Here is a 20,773-nt window from a genome sequence, read left to right on the forward strand (position 1 = left end):
TGGATCATATATTTATTTGTGTTAATAGACAGCATTAATATTCTCATCCTGACGTCATCTGGGAGGCCCCGAAGGTGAAGTTTAAATGTCCCACTGTTCCTGAATCCATCCCAGTTAAACTATACAGTAAATGCGTGAGTGACCAACTTTCCATCACTCGCGTCAACTCCCAATATTTGCACTAATACCTGGATGATCTCTCTCTCTCTCTCTCTCTCTCTCTCTCACACACACACACACACACACACACACACACACACACACACACACACACACACACACACACACACACACACACACACACCCTCTTAGAGGCTGTGGGTGGAGTTTTCTTGCGTTTTTATCCCGTGCGTAAAGCGCCACCGCGGGGTTATTGCGCACACGGAGCGCACCGGGACGGAGACGCACCGGGACGGAGACGCACCGGGACGGAGACGCACCGGGACTCCTCCAGGAAAAAGTTTTGATGCTGGTCGTGAAAGAAAACGTTGACAAACTGATTTTAGGATGAGCGGCCTGCGGAGAATCGGAGGTGAGTCCTTGAGCTGAATCACGGTCATCTTTTATAGGTTTAATTGATTACCTATTACCAATAATCATCCTATCGGACAATATTCACAGAATATTCTTCATGAGGCAATAAGGAAGCGTAAATATTAGCTTCATCCTGTAAATAAATTGAATTATTTTGTATTAAAAGACACGGAATTAAAATGTGTCAGTACGAAAAACTCTTAATCAATTTAAATCTAAACATTTCAACCAATCAGAATTTGGAAGCTGTTTTATTTTAATCTGTATTTACAGCATATCTGTGGTCTATGAGTCAGATTTATAAAGGTCCAAAATGTAAAACCAAGCACATCACCTGAAGGTTTGAACGTCATTTGCTGTTTTTTTCTGGATAATGTAATTAGTGAATAAAAATATAAACGGATAAAAAGTGGAGCCATTTAAATAAAATATGTAAAAATACAGAGAGAAATCTAAAGCGAGTCGACGACAGCTGGAACAGGAAGTTTCAGCTCTGACCCGACAGAAACATGGTGATTTTATATGTTATTGATCTTTTATCGCCAACCCAGTACAGGTAACTGACCAGTTATCGATTAAATTAAATTAAACAGTGAAGAACCGGACCAATCAGGTCGTCCTCGTGGATTTGATTGGTGACATCATCATCAGACAAGCAAGGAGAGACGTGCGTTCATTTCACCTTCAGGAGCCGGTTCTGCAGCTCCCAGTTCCAGGCTAACGGGTCCGTCCGGTGTCTCTCTGTTGTCCCTCCGGTGGACACCTTTGGAGGAGGTGTGGAGAGCAGCAAAGCATTATGGGTATCTGTCAGTATCTTCATCTCCACCAGGAAGGCTACACCCGTTTCCGTTTGATTAAACATTACTGGACCATAATGGGAAGACAAATGCGTTAAACTTTGCGGAAATTTATTTCCAAACTTCCTGGATGGGCGGAGCTTAAGCCAGGTGAGCTTGAGTTCTTCCTCTCAGGTTTAAACGAGTGTTAAAGGTCTAAAGAGGAGAATCTCTCCTCTACAACAGTCTAATAAACACCAACTGTCATCCGATCACAACGACAGTTTGGTGTTTGACCTTGACCCTGACGACCTCCTCTGGAGGTCATGTAAACGTCCGTCCAATCACGTCTCGTCTCTCTGTCTCCAGGCTTTTGCTGAAAACCGGATCGGATGATCCTTCAGAGGAAGGTCGGATGTGAGTCTCGCTCTGTCGCAGAACCCCCCCAGGAACACCCGACCCTCCGTGAGATGTCCACCTGACCTCTGACCCCACCATGGACCTCCGTCGGTATGGCAACCGTCCCCTCCGCCACGGGGTCAATGGGGGTACCGGCCGAAACCCCCGGCAGGAAGTAAGCATTTAAGATAATTATCTAGATTAGAACACTTCAGCGTCCAGGAAGTACACTTTCAGAATAAAATTCCTTAGTAGACTTTCAAAATAAAGCACCACTAGCTTGGCTGTGTGGCGGCCTGCAGGTGGTGAGAAAAGAGACGCGTTCTGTCGTCTCCCAGTAAACACAGAGCATATCAGTTGAACAGCTGATGATTCAACCTGTCGTCAAGACAACCAATCACCACGGACGCGGAGAGGCGAAGCCCGCCCAGCAGCGCTGAGGCTTCTCGTGTGCGGCGCGGCGACATTCATGGGTTGTCAACGCGCGACGCGGCGGAACCGGTTGGACCACAGGTTTGTGGATCCTGAGCTGCTTCGCCACAAAAGACGCGAATCCTCTCCAGCTGAAACCGGCAGCGCGGCGTTTGTCATCGCTGCGGTTTCAGGTGGGCATTCCTGTGGGCGTGGCCACCTGCCCAGCAAAACAAAAGCTCTCTGTAAACTTGCCCAGGCACTTTTTTTGGGGGGGGGAGCAGATGTCCCGTTTCTGAAGGTCATCGCCTCTGAATCCTCAGATGAAGCACAGCTTCATATTTACCAAACATAGCTTAGCTTAGCTTAGCTGGAAGCTAAATCCTCTGAAGCTTTAATGAATACGTTAGCTCATGTTTAGTCCACACACATAAAACAAGGGTCATAACCACCGTTTACGTTTGAATAATTTGTGTTTCTGGTGCGAAGCTCCTCCCACAACGACCCGCGTGTGTGCAGATTAAGATAACGTAGAAACACCAGATTTAATCCAGCTAACTGATAAAAGTTATTACTTTCACGTTAGTGACTATTAGTAATGCTCATATTGTTCAGTATCTAAAGCAAACATGAATTATTCACAGGGTTTAACCAAACAATCGATGAATATCTATTTAAAGGCGGTTTATTCGTGGTCACAGGGGATACACTCTTCTGTAGCGCCGTGTGGTTTGGCTTCAGCTCCATCTCTATCTGGTGACATCAGCGGTGCTGTGACTGGAGCGCCCATTGTGTCGCCGGTCAGAGGCGGCTCTGTGTCGGACAGGTAGCCGCGGAGGTGAAGCCCGGATGGGGCAGTGGGGGGGGGGCAGAAGAGAGGGGCATTTATTTAGGCTGGGGAAGAAGGTGGGAGGGGTGGGGAGGCAGGAACAAACAGGCCTGTGTTCCCACTGTACACACGACTACTGTATGAGGGCGGAGAGGCGGGGCTTCAACACGGGGTCAGTGATGGGGGGCGGGGGGGGCACAAACCTGGTGCTGCAACATCAGAGGGTATGCTAATCCTAGCCGCTCCTACGTGGCTACGGTTTGAAAAATAACAGCAATGAAAGTATGTTTAAGTGTTTTGTTTGCTAAGCTAAACAGCTAAATGAGGCACTAGCATTAGCATAGCGGTTCTAATCGTACGCTTTTTCTAATCTTTCGTACGAAACCTGGACAAACTAACTAGCGCTGCATTTCAAGACAATGATGCTAGTCTTTGTGTTCTGAATGTCTAGTGTTTGGACCCTGGATGTGTATTAATTCACCACACATATAATTAGAATTTATAATATAACATGTTTTTCAGCGGTAAGGGGTAAATATTCATTCATTCATTTAATTCCACATTTTTGATGGACCCCAGTTAACTTAAACCCTTGGATATTTCCACAAAACTTATTTTAGAGAGAGTTAAAGTACTATTAAAGTACCTGCACCTAACCTGACATTTAAGCTATGATTGGCTAACAATGGCCACTCCTTAGCTGAGCTGTTAGCAAACGTCATCATCATCCATGAGTAGGTAGACAACAAACTTTCTGGACATCATCATTTTGGCAACAGAATCAAGTCTTGAGTTTAAATGAACTTCAGTGTTAGCATGAAATGCTTATACCCCTGAACCCCTGTAAGCGACTAGCAGCCCCCTCCCTCTACTTCATCAAACTAATGTAAAATGTTCTGCAACTCAACAGGATGATTCGCTGCACTTTCTCAGCCAGGAGGAGAAGGAATGCCTCCGGTTTTTCGAAGACACCATCGGCTCGCTGGAAGCCAGCCTGGAGGAGAACGACCTCAGGCAGACGAGTACGACACCAGTAAACGCTGGAAGGGCGATGGAAGAGGTTGATGGACCACTAACCTCGAGTCCCACCCAACTTAGCATTATGGCCTCCCCTCTGGCCAGACCTCTGAGTCCAAAGGACCAGGATATAATAGACCTGGTCCGCCCAGAACTGGATATGGCGCAACCAAGAGAGCCAATGTTTAATCCCACCAACCCAGGTAGGTCTAAGAATCAGAGAACCCTAACAATTTATTCCCAGCTCCCGGAGATGTGACCCTTTCTAGCTTTTCAGTTTGCCATTTGTTTTTCCTCACAGATTTCCAGAGTATGCTGTCGACCCCTTCGAGCCACTTTGAGATAAAGCCAAAGCGTGACTCGACGGTAAGCTTTCCTTCAGAGTACAATTCTCTCATGCCGAGTGGCAACTATGGGTCGACCGACAGCCACTACCACCCTCCTGGCTCCGTCCCCACCCCAGTCCTGATTGCCCAGAAGATCGCCGAGAGCCAGGCAGGTGGAGCCTCTAGCATAGACCCTAGCACACTGCTCCGCCGCTGCAACCAGGAGTCTGAAACAAAGTCCAGCCTCAGCACTGATTCTACCCTCAAACAAGGGCCACCGCCCTTTGCTAGGACCAACCGCTTTCCAGTTAGCGTTAACATGCTCCTTGGAAACAAGGATCTACAACATCCACCACAGTCTAACCTGAGCATCCAGGAGAGACGGGGGCAAACAAATCTAACAGGGTCCCAGCCTCTCCTGCAAGACGTCTCCCAGCAGAACAAGGAGACGACCCTGAATAAAATTCCCAGACGCAGCATCTCCTTCAAGGACCCGTCACCTGACAAATCCAGGATGGAGGCCTTATCTAAACTGGGTCTGACAAGGAACCGAGCCATGTCAGGAGGTCAGTCGCTCCTCAGCCCAGACCCCTACCTGGATCCTTTCACACACGGAAAAACAAGGGCTGAACCCGTGGTGGCCAGCGTCTCTCCAGTATCAGAAACCAGTGTCAACTTACCAGAAGCCAATGTTGCCAACGTTCCCCAAGTTACCAGCGTTGCTAACGTTACCAATGTTGCTGATGTTACCAATGCTCCCAATGTTGCTAATCCTACCCATGTTGCCAGTGCATCCAATGTTGGGAATTCGGGTTTAGTTACAAATGTTGCCAGTCTTGCAAATGTGGCCAATGTTGCCAATGCACCCAAAATTACTAATGTTACCAATGCAACCAATGTTGCCAATATGGACAATGTTGCCAATGCATCCAATATTACAAATATGGGCAATGTCACCAGTGTCGCCATTACACCCAATATTGCAAAAATGGGCAATGTTGCCAGTGTTTCCAATACACTCAACATTACCAGTTTTGCCAATTCACCTAATATTGCCAACGTTGGAAATACGGCCAGTGTTGCCGATCCAGCCAATCTGGCGACACCAACTTTGAGTCAGATTAGCGTTGACAGGAGACCGGAGGCCCCGCAGACATCTCCCCTCAGCGGTAATGAAACTAGAAACCTCCAAAGGAGCCCCTCACCTCCAGGGGCCACACAGAGCCTTGCCTTTCCACCTCCTTTGGAAAAGGAGGCACCTGGTTATCCACTGCCGCCACCACCGCCACCACCAGAGGTCTCTTCACTCGAATTTAACAGCTACGGAGGGAAATCTCTCATGGTCAACCCGTCTTGCACTTCCAAGAGTGAACCTGCAACCTCTCCAGTGACGCAGGAACCCAGAATCCTTTCGTCTGCCCTTGCAAATCCCTCTCAGTTCAACAGCTTTGGAGGGAAATCCAAAGTGGTGACCCCAGTTCCTGTGGTGGTAAACCAAAGCGACCTTCCTGACATCCTCAGCTCTCATCTCGACAAAAGCCAAACCCTACCCTCCAAATCTCAATTACCATCTGCTGAGCTTAACAGTTACGGAGGAAAGAGTCGAACCATCAACCCTTCCAGTGGCGTAAGTCGTCCTTTAAGTACCCCTGGTAGGACCCTCAAAGCTCCAGCCCCAGCCCCGGCCCCGAAACCTTCTCGGCACTCCTATCACGGCACTACTCTTCCCCCGAAAACCGCTGCGACCGCCTTATCTCCCGAACGCAAGCCGAGGTCCGGCTCGTTGTTTCGTCCCCAAAGCATCACGGTTCAGTTTTCTGGACGGAGCGGGTCAGAAGAGTTGCGTCGGGATGCATTGAGGAAATTGGGGCTCCTGAAAGACTCTTGATAAACTCTGGTATGTTGGCGTCTCCTGGACGGACGGTGCGCACCTTCTGGAGGGAGGCTAGGCGCCGAGACCGACCTATCCAGATTCTGTAAGAAGTTACTTCCTGGTCATGAAACAAGAATGACTGGCTCCTCCTATTGTAAAACGCATTGCTGTCTCAATTCTCGACTATAAACTGCTTTACGTTGCCTCTGACCCAGTTTACCTGTTCGTTTACCTGTTTATTTATCTGCACAACAGAGTGGGTTGTTGATGAAACAAAACATCACATCACAAATCTCGCAAAAGCCCACAAAGGAGTCAGTCTGTTTCTCAGTTCTTCCTGTTATCCATGAACTTCCTTTAGTCCTGCTGGGAATTGTAGTTTTTATCAAATATTATTCAAACAGGAAGAAACAGACTATTGGGGACTATTTCCAGCAGTGGATTAATACGTATTATTTATTATATGTGGTGTTTCTGTCTCTAAGACAAGTCAAAATAAACTACCAGTAGATTGTGTTCATCTTTATGGTTTGAAAATATTATCGTTTGTTTTAAAGAGAAAGTTATCAAGGGTAAAAAGAGGAACTGGAAAATCCCCAAGCAGGAAATTTGTATTAGTTTTAATTAAAAACATTTATTTGTATATTAAAGTAAAATGGAAAAGATATAAAAAAGACAAGACTAACTTCCAAAAGTAATTTAAGTATTTAGCACAATTTAACATCTACTTTAAATCAAAATGAGCTCTAGTCCTGAGTAGTCTCAGTGTTTGTGCTCAGTGAATGTGTTGATTTCATGTTAATTCACCTGTTTCATGTTTTCACTGCTTTGTCTCCTGACTTTGAAACTTTTTTATGCGCACTTTGATTGAATTTACTTTCCTATAGAGCGATTTTATTCCTATATAAGGAAGCAGGAAGGCAAACATGTGGACGTAAAGTGAACTGTTCCATCTTTTAAATCTGATAACGGCGAGAAAAAAAAGTTTCCTGGAAGATGTAAATCTGAGCTGGAGGGTATTTTTAACCTCCCCCACCAAACCACAGACATTGGGACGGGTTTGAGGGCAGGATTTTTTATTTTTTTTTACAGTGGGTAGACTTTTAAACCTGCTTTTTAAGGACGAGCGAACACATTGTACCAAACACAAACACCAAACCACCAGTCTAGAAATAGTCCAGCTCGCTTCACGCTCGTCCACATCTTTGCTTTTCCATGTGTGTTCATTGTTTTTTGTTGTGTGTGTGTGTGTCCGTCCTGACTCCGCCCACTGTAGTTCACCTACAGTCATGTTGAAGTATATTTAATTTCGCACAGAGGTACCCAGAATTCCACTGTGTGACGTTTACAGACTCCGGTTCACTGTAGTTCAGCTACAGTCGTGTTGAAGGACCTGAACAGTTTCTGCGCCGGTGAAAGGGATTTTTAAATATTAGTGCTGCTACGGTTGTCGGTTCGACTCCCTGGATTCATTCTGCTTGTGTAACGTTGATGTTTGTCACTATTAAACACGATGACGTCACGTCTGTTTGTTTTTATTTGACTTGCTCTGGAACGTTGCGTAAAAGTGTGAAATTTTTCAGCTGAGTGGAAACTTACCCGGCGACCCGCTGCTGCAGGAGCGCTGATTGGCTGTCAGGAATCCCACGCCCAAACTTTAGTGTCTGAAAGGTGCTTTAAAGGGAATGTTAAAAGTTTGCCTCGTAGGATGTGATGATCTTTACAAGAAAATTTAATTATACATCAAATCTAATCAATTTGTGTCTCTGACTCCTGATTCATCCACTCCTGTTATCTGAGGACCAATCGCGTGAGCATAAATATATCATTGGTCAGTTCATTGAAGTAAATTCACTCTTGGACATAGAAACCAATCGGGTGAAGGCGCGTCTGAACACATAATCACACCTTTATTAGAATCAGTTTTGTCCGTCTGGAACTGAGACGCCGCCGGCTGCTCGTAGGTTCGAATCTGGACGCAGACGAGCTAACGGAGCCGCCGCCGGACGCTAGGCAACAGACGGGACACAGACAACGGCCCATGCAGCGGAACGCAGAGTATATTTGTCTACAGGCTCCACAGTTAAAACTAAAGCAATACAGTCACAGAGGAAGACGTTAGCACACGGTTAGCATCCATCAGAAAACACGTCAAATCAAGCTCAATGTCGGTCCGTGAAACCAGACGCTTAGCGGGATAGAGGAGGAGGAAGATGAGGAGGATGAAGAGTGTGTACACTCAGCGGTCAGGTGACGCCGTCGTGTCTTCAGACAGGAAGGAAAAGTGTGTGAGTCTTCTTCTGCCGGTTGATTCAGAGCGGTCGGTCGCTGGATCTAGCTGCCGGATCGGGACCCGACGTCTCATCCCAGTTTAAGTTCAAGTCAGGCTCAAACAAGCTTGAATTCGGTTTTAACTCCGCAGCTAAGCTGGTTTAAATGAAGAGAGCTGCCAGGCAGTCCGAAATAAAGATAAAACAGCACCGTCAGAACCGGGTCACTAACACTATCTTACAGATCAGAACCACAGGAGCTGGTATTTAAGAGCCAAAAAGTTGTAGTTTAGCTTAGCTTAAATTAGCTGCACACCTGAATAAATGAGCATCACTCATCTGAAACTCAACTCGTTCGAACAAACGTCGCTAAAGATCAGATTTAAGGATCGCGATTGGTTTTCACGCCGGCTGAAGATCATCTGTTTGAGTTCCGCGTCTCTCGTCGCTGCTAGCTTACGTCGGTCATTCCAATAGGCTAAACGCGTTGCCGAGGCGACGTGATAATGAACTGCGGACAGAGACACGCCACCCTGAATCCTCACTCCAGAGCGACTTCATCCACTTTTCCGTCTTTCCGATATCCGAGTTGTTTGTGCACCAATCGTCGCTTCGCGGTTCTCCAACTTCCCGCCTCAGCATCGCCACGACGACGGCATGTCCAAAAAAACAAACGAATCCCCCCGCTAGTCCGGTGTTAAGTTTGTCCGCTCTTAAACACGAGTCACATGATCCGGGTGGGAGGTGTCCGCCCCGCCCTCCCGTCCGTCCCGACGTCACGTCAGTCGTTTGTAGTTCGTTCCCAGGTCCAGACACGTCATCCAAGAGAAAAAAAAAAAAGAAAGAGAGGTCACCTCTCTGACCCCTGACCTCTGACCCCAGCTCACGGTTTGGACTCCCCTCCTCCGGCTTCGGGGGCCCCTTGGTGGGGTAAGAATGTTCAGGTCAGGGGGTTGTGGATCTGTCCCGGCGTCAGGGGGCTTCTGGAGGACTGGTTCCCGTTTCAGACCGGCTTCCGCTCCGATCGTCTCTTCTTCGCTATCTCACTCGTTCATTCGCTCGTTCATCCGGTCCGGATTCCCATCAGCGTCTCCTGGAGGAGAGAGCAGACATTTACTGCAGAGGAGCCGAGGACAAACGCTAAAGCTATATTTTTACTGCTGGGTTTAGCAGCCCGAACGCTAACGTCGCAGCTAACACCCGTCTGCCTCGCCTCGTGTGCATTCATGTCTTTCCTTCGTGTTTAAAGCACCGCCTCACCTTCCTCCGGTCTTGAAAATGAGGTCGGCGTTGGGGGCGCCTTTCGGGTGCTGGTAGCGAGGACGGCGCTCCCGGTTGGTGTTGGCCGGCGCCGGACGCTGGGCGAGGGACTGCATCATCTCTGCGGAACACAAAAAAACCCCACACGGGAGATCAACTGCGAAGGAGTTGGTGTGAGGAGACGACACTTCCTGCTTCACGCGTGGCGTCCTACCCTGGTAGTCCTCCTGCTCCTGCCTCTCGTTGATGTCCAGCGTCAGCTTCTTCATCCTCATGCGCTCCTCCTGCTCCGCCTGCTGCTGGTTGAAGTGGTTCGCCGCCAGGTGGGACGACAGCGGCACGTTCAGGATCTTGTACTGCAGGAAACAAACCACATCAAAATTCTGTTCCCAGTGTTTATGCTACGCTAATCCGTTAGCACAGTTTCTCTGCAGTTTTCAGCTGTTTTACAGGTGAATCTAACCACAACGAAGCGTTAGCATTGATGTCGGTTTAGCATGAGAGCTAAAGTCTGACATCCACCCCTTCTTTCCTCCAGCTAACGCCGTCGTTCTGACCCGGCTTCACCTCCAATCAGGAAAGCGTCACGAGTCACGCGTCAGGCTTCTCACACACAGGACGCTTCTATTCACTGTTTACGGAGAGACAAAAGTGGTTTCCCATCCACACGGCTCTCCAACACGCCTCCGATGGCGTCTGCCTTTCATAGAAGAAGTTTTTACGGAGAACCTTTAAACCTCTGAGCAGCTGGCAGGAAACCGGGACACACCCTGGAGCACGAGAGCCAGCCTCTGGCCCCAAACCACACATTCCACCGCTGCAGCCCGCCGTCACACACTCACACACACGCTAACACAGCCCCGAGTCAATATTATTCCTGAGCTCCGTCAGACTGAGGCCAGTTTGTGGAGGCGGGTTGTTTAGTTTCCGAGGATCGCCGCTCTGAAGCGTTTGGGTCAGGTGACACCTGAACGGTGAAAACCAGGTTTCTAATCATGGAATTTATCGTCATGACGACTGAATAGAGGATGGAGAATCAGAGGAAGACGGAGAAGTTGCAGCAGCTTATGATCCGAAAAAGTTTGCGTATGTCAGAGCTCACTGAGGAACAATCACAATGTCGCATTTTACGATCCGTCAAGAACAGAAAGAAAACAGATAAATGTCGGAGAAAGTTCGAAAAAAGTGATTGAAAAAGCCGATGAGTTAATGGAGTCGTTCTTCTGACTCAGATCAGTTTGTGGTAAAAACAGCATCACTTCATTAGATGTAAATAAGAGTATCATCTGCATAACGATAGAAATAAGCTCCGGAACTACTGTATATACAAGCAAACCTTGGTTTTTGAACGCTTTAGACGTTGAACAAATCGGAATTCGACCAAAAAATTTGGAATTTTTTAGTCTTAGAAGTCGAACAAAATTTGGAAGTCGAACACGAAACAAATACCTTCTTGGGGCGACCGTGGCTTTTAGTGGTATCGCTGGTCACCCAATGATTTAAGATCAGCGGTTCAATTCCCGCTGCCGCCGAGTTATTTGTCGTTGTGTCCTTGGGCAAGACACTTTACCCTCCTTATTATTTCTCGACGTCAAGCACGAAAAAAGGCGAGAAAAGTGGAGAGAAAACGTGACGGTAATGTGCGTTTTATTTTAGTTTACTGTATTCAATAACGACTTGTGGTCAGAAACCGAGGTTTGCCTGTATGGTGAATAAGAGGGGACCTCAGACCGACCCCTGGGGGGCTCCACAGGAAGTCGTGTTCTGGGGCTTTTCCAACTTCTGAACGGCGGTTCCTACCAGGAAACCAGCGCGTCGACACGTCGCCGTTTACCTGCTGCTTGTTGCCTTTGCGGGTCAGCATGACGAACTGCATGGTGTCGTCGATGTGGGCGTCGCCCTCGTGGATGCAGGGCTGCGAGCCGCCGGCCCCGCCCTTCTTCAGCTGGCTCTTCAGCTGCAGGGGGATCGCCACGTCCAGCTGGTGCACCTTCACCGTCTCGCCGCTCCGCTGCTGCGGCGGGGGCAGAACGCACAACTTCAGCTCGCAGCTAGCTCTCCAGGAGGACCAGCGGCTGCTGTTAGCATGCTAGCATTGTGAGACGTTCTCCTACCTGCAGGTTCTCCAGCATCATCTTGTCCAGAGCCTGAATGAAGTCTTCATCCTCGGCGCACGCCACGTGCTTCAGTCCGCCCCCCCGGATGGTGACCTCCTGCAAACAGGAAGTGGATTAACCATTTAACAGCTTCACGTCGGTCCAGTGTCTCTTATTTCTTACGTCAGGTACGATCTTACGTTGTTCTCTTCGTCCGTCTCGTTTTCCTTATTGGAGTCGGTCAGGTAGTCGGTGTTCTCTTCTTCGTCCTCCTCCCTCTCCTCTTCTTCGTTCTCCGATCCGTCCTGTGGAGAAGAAAACCGTCATGGCCGACAGGAAGCAGACCGCCGTAACCATCGCGGCGACGTCGCCACCGACGAACGGACTCACGTCTTCTTCCTGCTCGTTCATTTCGCTCTCGTTGCCAGACTGCTCCTCGGTCTCGGCCCCGCCCTCCTCCTCATCGTCGCCGTCGTCGTCTTCCTCGTCGAGGCCCTCCGCTTCGCTCATGGCACTGGAGCGGCCGTCCTTCTCCATGGCGAGGCCTTCGGGGGGGAAACGCACAAGGTTCAAACGGGAGACGAGGAAACGAGAAGAAAAAAACATGGAGGAAAGAGTTCTGAAAAGTTTAAGCAAACGAAGGAATGAGAGTTTAAACGACGACGCGTCTGTTCGGCTGGAGAAGAACCAACATTTAATGAAACTAAAAAGATGCGCAGACGAATAAAAGTGTGTCAAACCGGTCGTTTCCAGACTGAATTAAAGCTCCCGTTTGTTAAAGCAGCAACTCTCAACTGATGGGTCACGACCCTAAAGTCGCAGGTCGTTGCCGGGGCAATAACAACTTTAAAATAATAGTTTGTGCTTTTATTGATAAACTTGTTTCATTGATTAACTGAGGTTTTTCAATTAAAAACACGTTATTCAGTTTTTACCACCTGATAAATTAATCAGAAGATAATTTTCTATAATTGAATCTTTTTAAATTCACAATTTATTTTGAGTTTGTAGAATAAAACTAAAGAAACTGAATTTATTCCACGCTGGTTGTTCATATTTGCATAATTTTATTTACTTTTAATTTAATGTTTATTGCTACAATAAGTGACTGAATGAACTTTAAACTCCAGTCACTGAATGTCTTGTTAAATCAATTTGAATGAATTTTGTTTTGGGTGGGGGTTTGTCATTCAGGGGGTGCTGCCTTTCTTCCTTTTCTTCTTCGTGCTTCCTGAACATCACGTTTGCTTTTGAATGATTCCAGGTCGGTTTGACGTTTTTCTGAATGCTCTTGCCCCAGCTTACCTCTCCGAGCTTCTACACCCCTTCGTACCTGCTCGCTCTCTCAGGGCAGCTGATCAGCTGCTCCTGAATGTGCCCACAACCAAACGGAATCTCAGAGGGGACCGTGCCTTTGCTGTTGTGGCGCCTAAATTGTGGGATGATCTGCCTCAGCAGATCAGACAGGCCTCTTCTGTCTGTTTTTAAATCTCGTGTGAAGACCTACCTCTTCTCCTTGGCTTTTTATCATCTAGACAGACACTAGATTTTATTTTATCTTATTTTTATTGCTCTGATTATATGACTTTTGCTTTTATCCATATTTAATGTTTTTAATGTATTTATTTTACTTGCAATATGTGAGCCACTTTGTCTTTTACCTATAATGTTTCTATAAATTTGTCTGTACAGCACTTTGGTCGACTGTGGTTGTGGTAAAGTGCTCAACAAATAAAGATTGGATTGGATTTTCTCCAAGATTGTCAGGAACCTTGAATTCCTCTGCCTGTAGAGAATAAAACCTAAACACACGTGTGAACACCTGTCTTCAAACGTTCGTCTATAAACGTGTTTCCAGTCGCTGTCGTGTCGGACACGTGTCAGAAACCGTAGCCAGCAGCGTTCACGCATTCCTAGTGAGCAGAAAAGCGCAGCGGTGAGAAGCTGAACGCGACCGTTTCATGAGCTTTGTCTCTCTGCTAGCCTGTTAGCAGAGAGACGCTCAGATGGGTTTCGGGTTGAGATTGGAATCGTTTCTACGGCAACAGCTGATCCTCCTACGCAGCGAGGAATGTCGTTCGGCCGAGACGCCGGCGGGAGCGGCCGGACCGGAGCGACCGGCTGCCGAGCAAACATCCACGCCCGGCATCCGACCGTCGGATGCCTGAGCGATTGCGTCACGCCGTACCTAGCTTGACGAGCACCTCCCTCTCCAGGTCGGCGACCTGCTTGGTGGCCTCATCCAGGGAGCAGCTGAACCTCATCTTGGGCCTCAGCAGCTCCAGCGTGTCGCTGATCATGTAGTCGATGTCGATGGGGAACGGGTGCTCCTTCGTCCACGCGTCCACGCTCTTCTTCCACCAGATGTAGCGCTGTGGACACACACACACACACACACACACACACACACACACACACACACACACACACACACACTCAGCGCCTCCGTTCGTACCTTCTGTTCAACTTCCTGAAACCCGACGTACCTGGAAGTAGATGAGGAAACAGTCCAGCTTCCTCTTGCTGGAGCCGCGGTCGAAGTACTGGCCGCAGGTGTCCAGCAGGGTGCAGACCAGGCGGATGCGGAACAGGTGCTCGGGGGGGTCCAGCGAGCTGGGGCTGCCGTCCTGGTTGACCCCGAAGGAGATGAAGGAGAAGAGGGTCCTGAAGATGACGGCCGACTCCACCATGCGGTAGTTGTAGAGCTCCCCCAGGAACTTGCCGCTGCTGATGCGGCGCTGGTTGAACTTTGGCTGGTTGACCTGAGAAAGGTCAAAGGTGAAGGAAGTGAACACAGTGCACACCTCATTCCTCGCAGTTAACGAGTTCCAGGAACCACACGCGAGTAACAAATTCTGCGATAGAGCGGCAAAATATTTATCTTATCATTTAGTGTAAACGTGTATGAACCCCCCCATACTGACATTAACACCTTCTATCTGTGTTACCTTTTCCTACATCCTACAGACTGTTTAAAACAACTTTTATGTCTCACGGAGGTCCGATGCACGAGGGATTACAGTCCAGACGAAATACAACGTGTTTCCATCTAATGTTGTTTCTATGGAAACGAAACTAGATGGAAATTCAAATCAATTTTGTTTTCGAGTCAGATGCCCAGTTTAAAGGCTTTTATTGTGAAGGCACCCGACGAGCTTCCTGTTGGGAATGGAAACCTGACGGAGGATTTCACAGCTCAGGCGTTCTGTAAACTGGTTTATGATCTTTATTTATGACATAACTGAAGCCGTTGGCAGCGTTTGAAATTCCTCCTGCCGCTCAGATAAACTTGGCTCGTCTGTTCTCGGCTGCGACGTGACAGAAACCTGCTGGTGGGGGGGGGATCCGGGATCAGCCGGTGTGTTTCTGTCATCAGCTGGTCGCCGTGTTAAGGCGCTGCTGCCGCTGCGGCACGCGGTCGGACGACATTCCTCCCAATCCTTCCTCCGGCTGACGGATGGATTTTCTTGTCAGCACAGCTTTAGTCCCCCCCTCCCTCTCAGTGTGCCCCCCCCTCACCTCCATCCCCAGCCGGATGTCCTCCAGGACCCCGTCCACCACGTGGATGCCCACGTCCTCCTGGTAGGCCACCAGGCCGGCCAGCAGGTTGGCCACGCAGTGGATGCTGTTGTACTTGACGTTCCAGATGTTGACCATGCAGCAAATCAGGTAACCTTTGACCTCGGGGTCCTGCCAGGGCAGCTTGCGCATCTGCCTGAGCACCTTCTCGGTGGTGACCTTGGACAGGTCCTTGTAGAGCAGCTTGCGGATGTACTCCTGCAGCGGCGGCCTCTTCTTCTTCACCGTCTTCTCCACGGGCGGCGGGTTGCAGTAGTAGTAGGCGTTCTCCACCATGGTGACGTAGCGCGAGTCCAGGTGCTGCGCCTGCTTCTTCCGCATCATCTGCTCCAGCAGGACGCTGGTGCGCAGGTGCGAGTCGGTGGACCTGAACAGGAAGCGGCCACAGGTCTCCAGCAGCGTGCAGGCCATCTCGATGTGGTGATGCGTGAAGTCAGACAGCAGCATCTGTTTTGGCCACATGGGGGGGGGGGTTAAGTCACGCCATGAGGCCACGCCCACGTCAACAGAAGCCCGTCCCACCCACCTTCAGGCACTGCAGCGTGTCCGTCTTGGAGAACATCTTGAACTTGGCCAGTTCGCCGATGAAGCGGACCGTTTTGTTTTTGGTCTCGATGTTGATCTGGTCCTTCTTGCGGATCTGCAGCCCAAACGAGAACAACAACCGGGTTCACGGCGCCCGCCGTCGAGAGAGCGTTCGTCTCCTACCTGGTGTCTATGTAGGACGTGAGAGAGGACGTACGTGGAACCTGAAGTCTCCTTTCAGCATGGAGCAGAGGTCTTCAGCCACGTCCGACATGCAGGGATGAAGAGTCGCCACCAGGCGAGCGTAGAAGGGCAGAAGATCCAACCTGTGGGGGGAGAGATGGTCAGCGCTCCTCGTACGCAGACGACACCCCGGTTCCACTCACACGACTGAGTTTAAATCACCAACATCTAATCACGAGTCACACGAGAGAAGACAAACGAAATCAGGCCCATCGTGTGTTCAGTGTTCACATTATTAAACTGAAAAAACTGCGGCTCTGCAGGAAGACAGACTGCATGTCGTTCCAACTGCTTCCAGCAGAGGGCATAGTTTACAATCAAAAGGAGCAGATCTCTCCGATCTGACGTCACAATTTTAACCGAACGGACGATTAAATGTTTCCTCACACGCTTCTGACAGGCAGAGAGTTTCTCACGCCTTCAAGAGTCACAAAGAGAAACATGTTTAAAACGAGAAAAGAGAAGAAACGGTCCTGAAGCTGAAAAGAATCCTCTTTTGTTTCCTTCATCTACGTCAAGATGAACATCTGGAAAATCATCTAGCCGTGGGTGAAACCGGCCTCACCTCTGTCTGGGGACGGTGAACAGGGCTCTGACCAGCTTCCTCCTGTTGGACTTGGTGTTCATGTTCATGCAGAAGTCCATGGCGGCCTGTGGAAGTCGGGCAGAAGCGCGTCTGAAACATGTCGTCGGTGCGTGTTTGTCTCTGCTGAAGGCAGACGCGTGTTTCTCCTCACCTTGTCGATGAGGTCTCTGTTGACGCAGTTGGGGAGCTGCTGGATGAAGGCATCGACGATCAGCTTCAGGTGGGACCCGGTGTTCGCCTCCTCGTCCTCTTGTTCTGCACAAACAAACACATTTTATACAATAAAGTACTCTGAGATCGAGCAGAGAAAGCAGCCGATTTGAGGGACACAAACAGTTAAACAGAAGTCAGATCGCTCAGAGGATGATTACGACAAACGTCTACCTTGTTCATCCAGCAGCTTTTTGGCCAGTTCTTCGTTTTCCGCCTCGTCCGGTCCCTCCAGCTCCAGAGGTTCGTCCGTGATGTCCAGCGCCTCCAGCTCCAACTCCAGCTCCTCGGCGGCGGAGGCCACGTCTTTCCCGTCTCTGCTGTCTGAGACACAGAAGTGTGGGAGAGAACGTGTTCAGCGGGTTTAGATCAATCATCCATCTATAGCAGCATGACTCTGAAGTTCTCTCCCCAACAAAACCACAAAAAAACACTTTGATTCTTAAAAGTCACCTGCAGTAGAACCCAAAAGACAGAGGAAGACGCTAAACATCGCGTAAAAAGTTGGATGTCTGGACAGGCTAACGGAAGGTAGAGGAATAAATGGAATAAATTAATCTTCTGTTCGTTACTTAAAAAAAAGAGAATAACAAAAAGCAGCAATAAGCTGAAACAAGGATGCTTAAAAGGTTGTAGAAGCAGTGAGTCCATCGTAAGGACAGAGTCTGCTTTAGCTTTAGCTTTGTGGATCAGTGGCTGTAGGAACAAGAACATGACGCTGGAGACCAACGTCACCCACACAGAATAATAAAAATGGACTCATTTTACGTTTAAGGTTTGAACTTTGAGTTTAAACAAGAGAGAAAAGTGTCAAAATGTTCACGCCTGTCTGAAGGAAGTGTATTCAGTGTGTCATTAATACACCAGCGGGGGGTTGATGTGACTTCACCTTTGCCGTCGTCCTTGTCTTTTCCCGCGCCGCTCCTCTCGTTGTCCTTGAAGAGGATGGCGGGAACGAACGCCTTCAGGTCCACCAGGTTCTCGTAGAAGTTCCGAGCGTCTTCGTCCTCCCAGATCCCCCCCTCCAGATCGTACTCGCCGGGTTTACCGGGGGTGAAGATGTCGATGCCGGGGCCGTGCTCTGAGGGACGGGACAGAGGAGACACGCGTCAATCAGAGGGAGCGATGTCATGGAGTTCACCCGCTCGGAGGCGACACACACCCTCCTGGACCGTCTTGTCCTGCGGCAGCTCCGGCATGTTCTCGTCTAGGAGGTCGGCCAGCGATTGCGTGTTGGCCAGCAGCTTCTGGTAGGATGTGGCGAACTCCTCGTACTGCTTGTGCCGGTCTTCGCTCAGCTCCCCTTTGGAGTGCAGGATACGCCTGAGGAAGATTTAAGAGAAGCTTCATCGCCACGAACGAGCGGCCGGAGGACCGGCGCTCCGGCGGACGCTCACCTGTTCTGCCTCTCGGTGTTCTGCAGCTCGCGGTGGTCCTTCTTCAGGTGTTTGGTGAGCGAGGTGAAGTACTCCCTCAGCAGGTGCTGGAACGGCTGCTGCTTCTCCGTGCTAATGATCTCGCTTGGGGGGAACCCCAGGCCGAACTTGTCGGCGGCCAGCTTGACCTTGCGCGGCACCAAACCGGCGACGTCGTCCCCGCAGTGCTTACAGAAGCTGATGACCACCGACACGTGGGTGTGCGTCTCCCTGTCGGCGCCGATGATGTTCTTCAGCTGCTCGTAGATGAGGGACAGGCCCTCCTTGTCGGTGAAGAGCCCCACGATGGTGAGCTCGGCGATGAAGCGCAGGTCCGTGCGCAGCTTGCTGACGTTCGGCGCCTTGTCCTCCTTCCTCGCTTCGAAGTGCTTCTTCCACGCCTGGAGCAGCAGCGGCGCGAACTCAGCGTAGCGCTGGTGGAAGAGGGAGCAGAGGTGGACGGCGCAGCCCACGTCTGAGATCTTCAGCTTGGCCTCCACCACCGAGCTCACCGCCTCGCCGATGTACTTGCTGAGGTTGAGGGAGGCGAAGTCGTTGGAGAGCGAGTCGCGCTGCTGCTCGGTGAGCGTTCGCAGCTTCTTCACGAAGGCGGTGTTCTTCTTCAGGCTGGAGTCCAGCCGGCTGAAGAAGGCCTCCTCGGGGCGACCCTCGTGGGCATTCTGGTTCTTGCTGCGGAGTTCTTTCCTGCACTGATGGCGCTCCCAGGCCTCCTGGTGCAGCTGATGGCCCTCCTCCTTCTCCCTGTTGAATAAAAACACACGATCAACAAAAGACAACAGAGAAGAACCTCCCATTGGAGGACAAGAGTCAACATCACTCACTTCAGGAGCGCCGCCTCCTCCTCACGCTGCCTTTTGGCCTCCTCCTCCTGCAGCTTCTTCTCCTCTTCCTCCTGCTGTCTCTTCTCCTCCTCCTCTTTCTTCTTCTGTTCCTCCTCGGCTTTTTGTTTCTCCTCCTCCTTCTTTTTTCGCTCCTTCTCCTCTTTCTTTTTCTTTTCCTCCTCCAGGCGCTTCCTCTTCTCCTCCTTGCCACCGTCCTTTTTACCGCTTATTTTGGCCTCATCCTTTGCTTTGTCGCGAGCAGCTGGCGGCCTCCTCTCACCGTCTCTGTCCTTTTCCTTATTACTGAAGGCGCATACGTCTTTTTCATCCATGTTTACTGAATGCGTGCGTTCAGCAGGCATACTGGAGAAGGACAGAAAATGAGCGTTAGACATTTACTAATTACTTGTCTGAAGCAAATATTTTTATTTAATAATTTACTCTTTTTAATCCAAATAAAGCTGTTGTCGTACGCCTATGAATTTGTTGAATTTCTTAACCATGAACCAAACGTTAAATATTTTTTTAAATATTACTCAAAATTATCCAACTATTTTGTGTCTCATGTTTTTTCCTCACAGAAGTAAGATATTTTTCAGAAATGTGCACAAATATAAAAAGAATGTACGTAATAAATGAAATAGAAACAATAAAAACATTTAAATACATGAACTGATGCCAAACTTAATCAAAAATCGTCACAATCATTTATACTTCACATTTAGAAATGGGCGTTCTTCTGTTTCCCTGAATCAATCCCTTTTTCTCTTTCATTAATTCTAATAATATAAACACAATCCCTATTATTAGCAGAATCATTGAATTATGTTTTATTTCTACGCATATAAAATAAAGCACAGTGTTTTTAAAAGCAGATAAAAGCAGAGTTAACGTTAGCTCCGGCTGTGTGACACACACCCACGCAGCAACTTGGCTGCAGCTATCGCTCTTTAGCATTAGCCTAGCTTCGAAGCACTGCTAGCATGTCAACATTCTTTTTCTTTGGATTAACCTTAAAAGAGAATAAAATTTAAATTAACCTTGTAGAAGTCGATTCATATCGCGATTCTGTCGAAACCGAGGCGGGATTAAAAACCGCGAACAAACGCACAGCGAGCGCACAGTTAGCGTTAGCGCCGCTAGCGCGTTTAGCTAGCGGCCGTTTGACAGATGTAAACAAACGTTTTGACAGCTTTCCTCCGGCAGCTAGCGCGTGTCGTGACGTCACAGCGTCAACTTGGAATGGCACGCGCCATAAAAGCACACTTAACGTTTCTTATTCCGCGTAAACATTTTGATAATTGACAGGTTTACCTGCTAATTGTAGCAAAACAAACATCGGTCATTAGCGTTGGTTTCCGTGTGAACTGCTGAAGGACCCCAACATATTAGCTTCACGTTTGATGCCTGACTGAAATTATCATCAAAGGTTTATATTGTGTTTTATTTTTAAATGCATTAATTTATTTAGAATGCTTAGATTAGTATCATTATAATTTATCTCATATAATTCATAAACACACGTCAGCATTATTAACCCATTTACATAAATTGCGTCATGACGACAGGCAACGATCACGTC

The 20,773-nt window shown here is 48.8% G+C and overlaps 2 protein-coding genes across 3 annotated transcripts; one reads left to right on the forward strand and one right to left on the reverse strand.

The window, feature by feature from the left end:
• The first annotated feature begins 388 nt into the window (after positions 1 to 388).
• Positions 389 to 7,933, forward strand: LOC137589365 (uncharacterized). The gene is made up of 4 exons (XM_068307082.1): positions 389 to 532; positions 1,680 to 1,884; positions 3,860 to 4,169; positions 4,268 to 7,933. The coding sequence occupies exons 2-4, from the start codon at positions 1,807 to 1,809 to the stop codon at positions 6,178 to 6,180; spliced, it is 2,301 nt and encodes a 766-aa protein (XP_068163183.1). The 5' UTR covers positions 389 to 532; positions 1,680 to 1,806; the 3' UTR covers positions 6,181 to 7,933.
• Positions 7,934 to 8,056: 123 nt separating this feature from the next.
• upf2 (UPF2 regulator of nonsense mediated mRNA decay) lies at positions 8,057 to 20,576 on the reverse strand. 2 transcript variants are annotated; one of them, XM_068307081.1, is made up of 20 exons: positions 20,506 to 20,576; positions 19,192 to 19,554; positions 18,332 to 19,111; positions 18,097 to 18,257; positions 17,824 to 18,015; positions 17,109 to 17,258; positions 16,876 to 16,979; positions 16,704 to 16,789; positions 16,113 to 16,221; positions 15,897 to 16,010; positions 15,311 to 15,817; positions 14,278 to 14,553; positions 13,980 to 14,163; positions 12,182 to 12,336; positions 11,992 to 12,096; positions 11,810 to 11,908; positions 11,530 to 11,709; positions 9,910 to 10,051; positions 9,696 to 9,816; positions 8,057 to 9,525 (listed from the first exon to the last, which is right to left on the reverse strand). In XM_068307081.1, exons 1-20 carry the CDS (start codon positions 20,535 to 20,537, stop codon positions 9,519 to 9,521), a joined length of 3,867 nt encoding a protein of 1,288 aa, XP_068163182.1. In that variant the 5' UTR covers positions 20,538 to 20,576; the 3' UTR covers positions 8,057 to 9,518. The 2 variants fall into 2 exon arrangements, with proteins under 2 accessions (XP_068163182.1, XP_068163181.1); XM_068307080.1 differs by having other exon boundaries at positions 8,057 to 9,528.
• Between the last annotated feature and the right edge of the window lie 197 nt (positions 20,577 to 20,773).

This window comes from Antennarius striatus, chromosome 22 (genome assembly GCF_040054535.1).
Source record: "Antennarius striatus isolate MH-2024 chromosome 22, ASM4005453v1, whole genome shotgun sequence".
NCBI lineage: Eukaryota > Metazoa > Chordata > Actinopteri > Lophiiformes > Antennariidae > Antennarius > Antennarius striatus.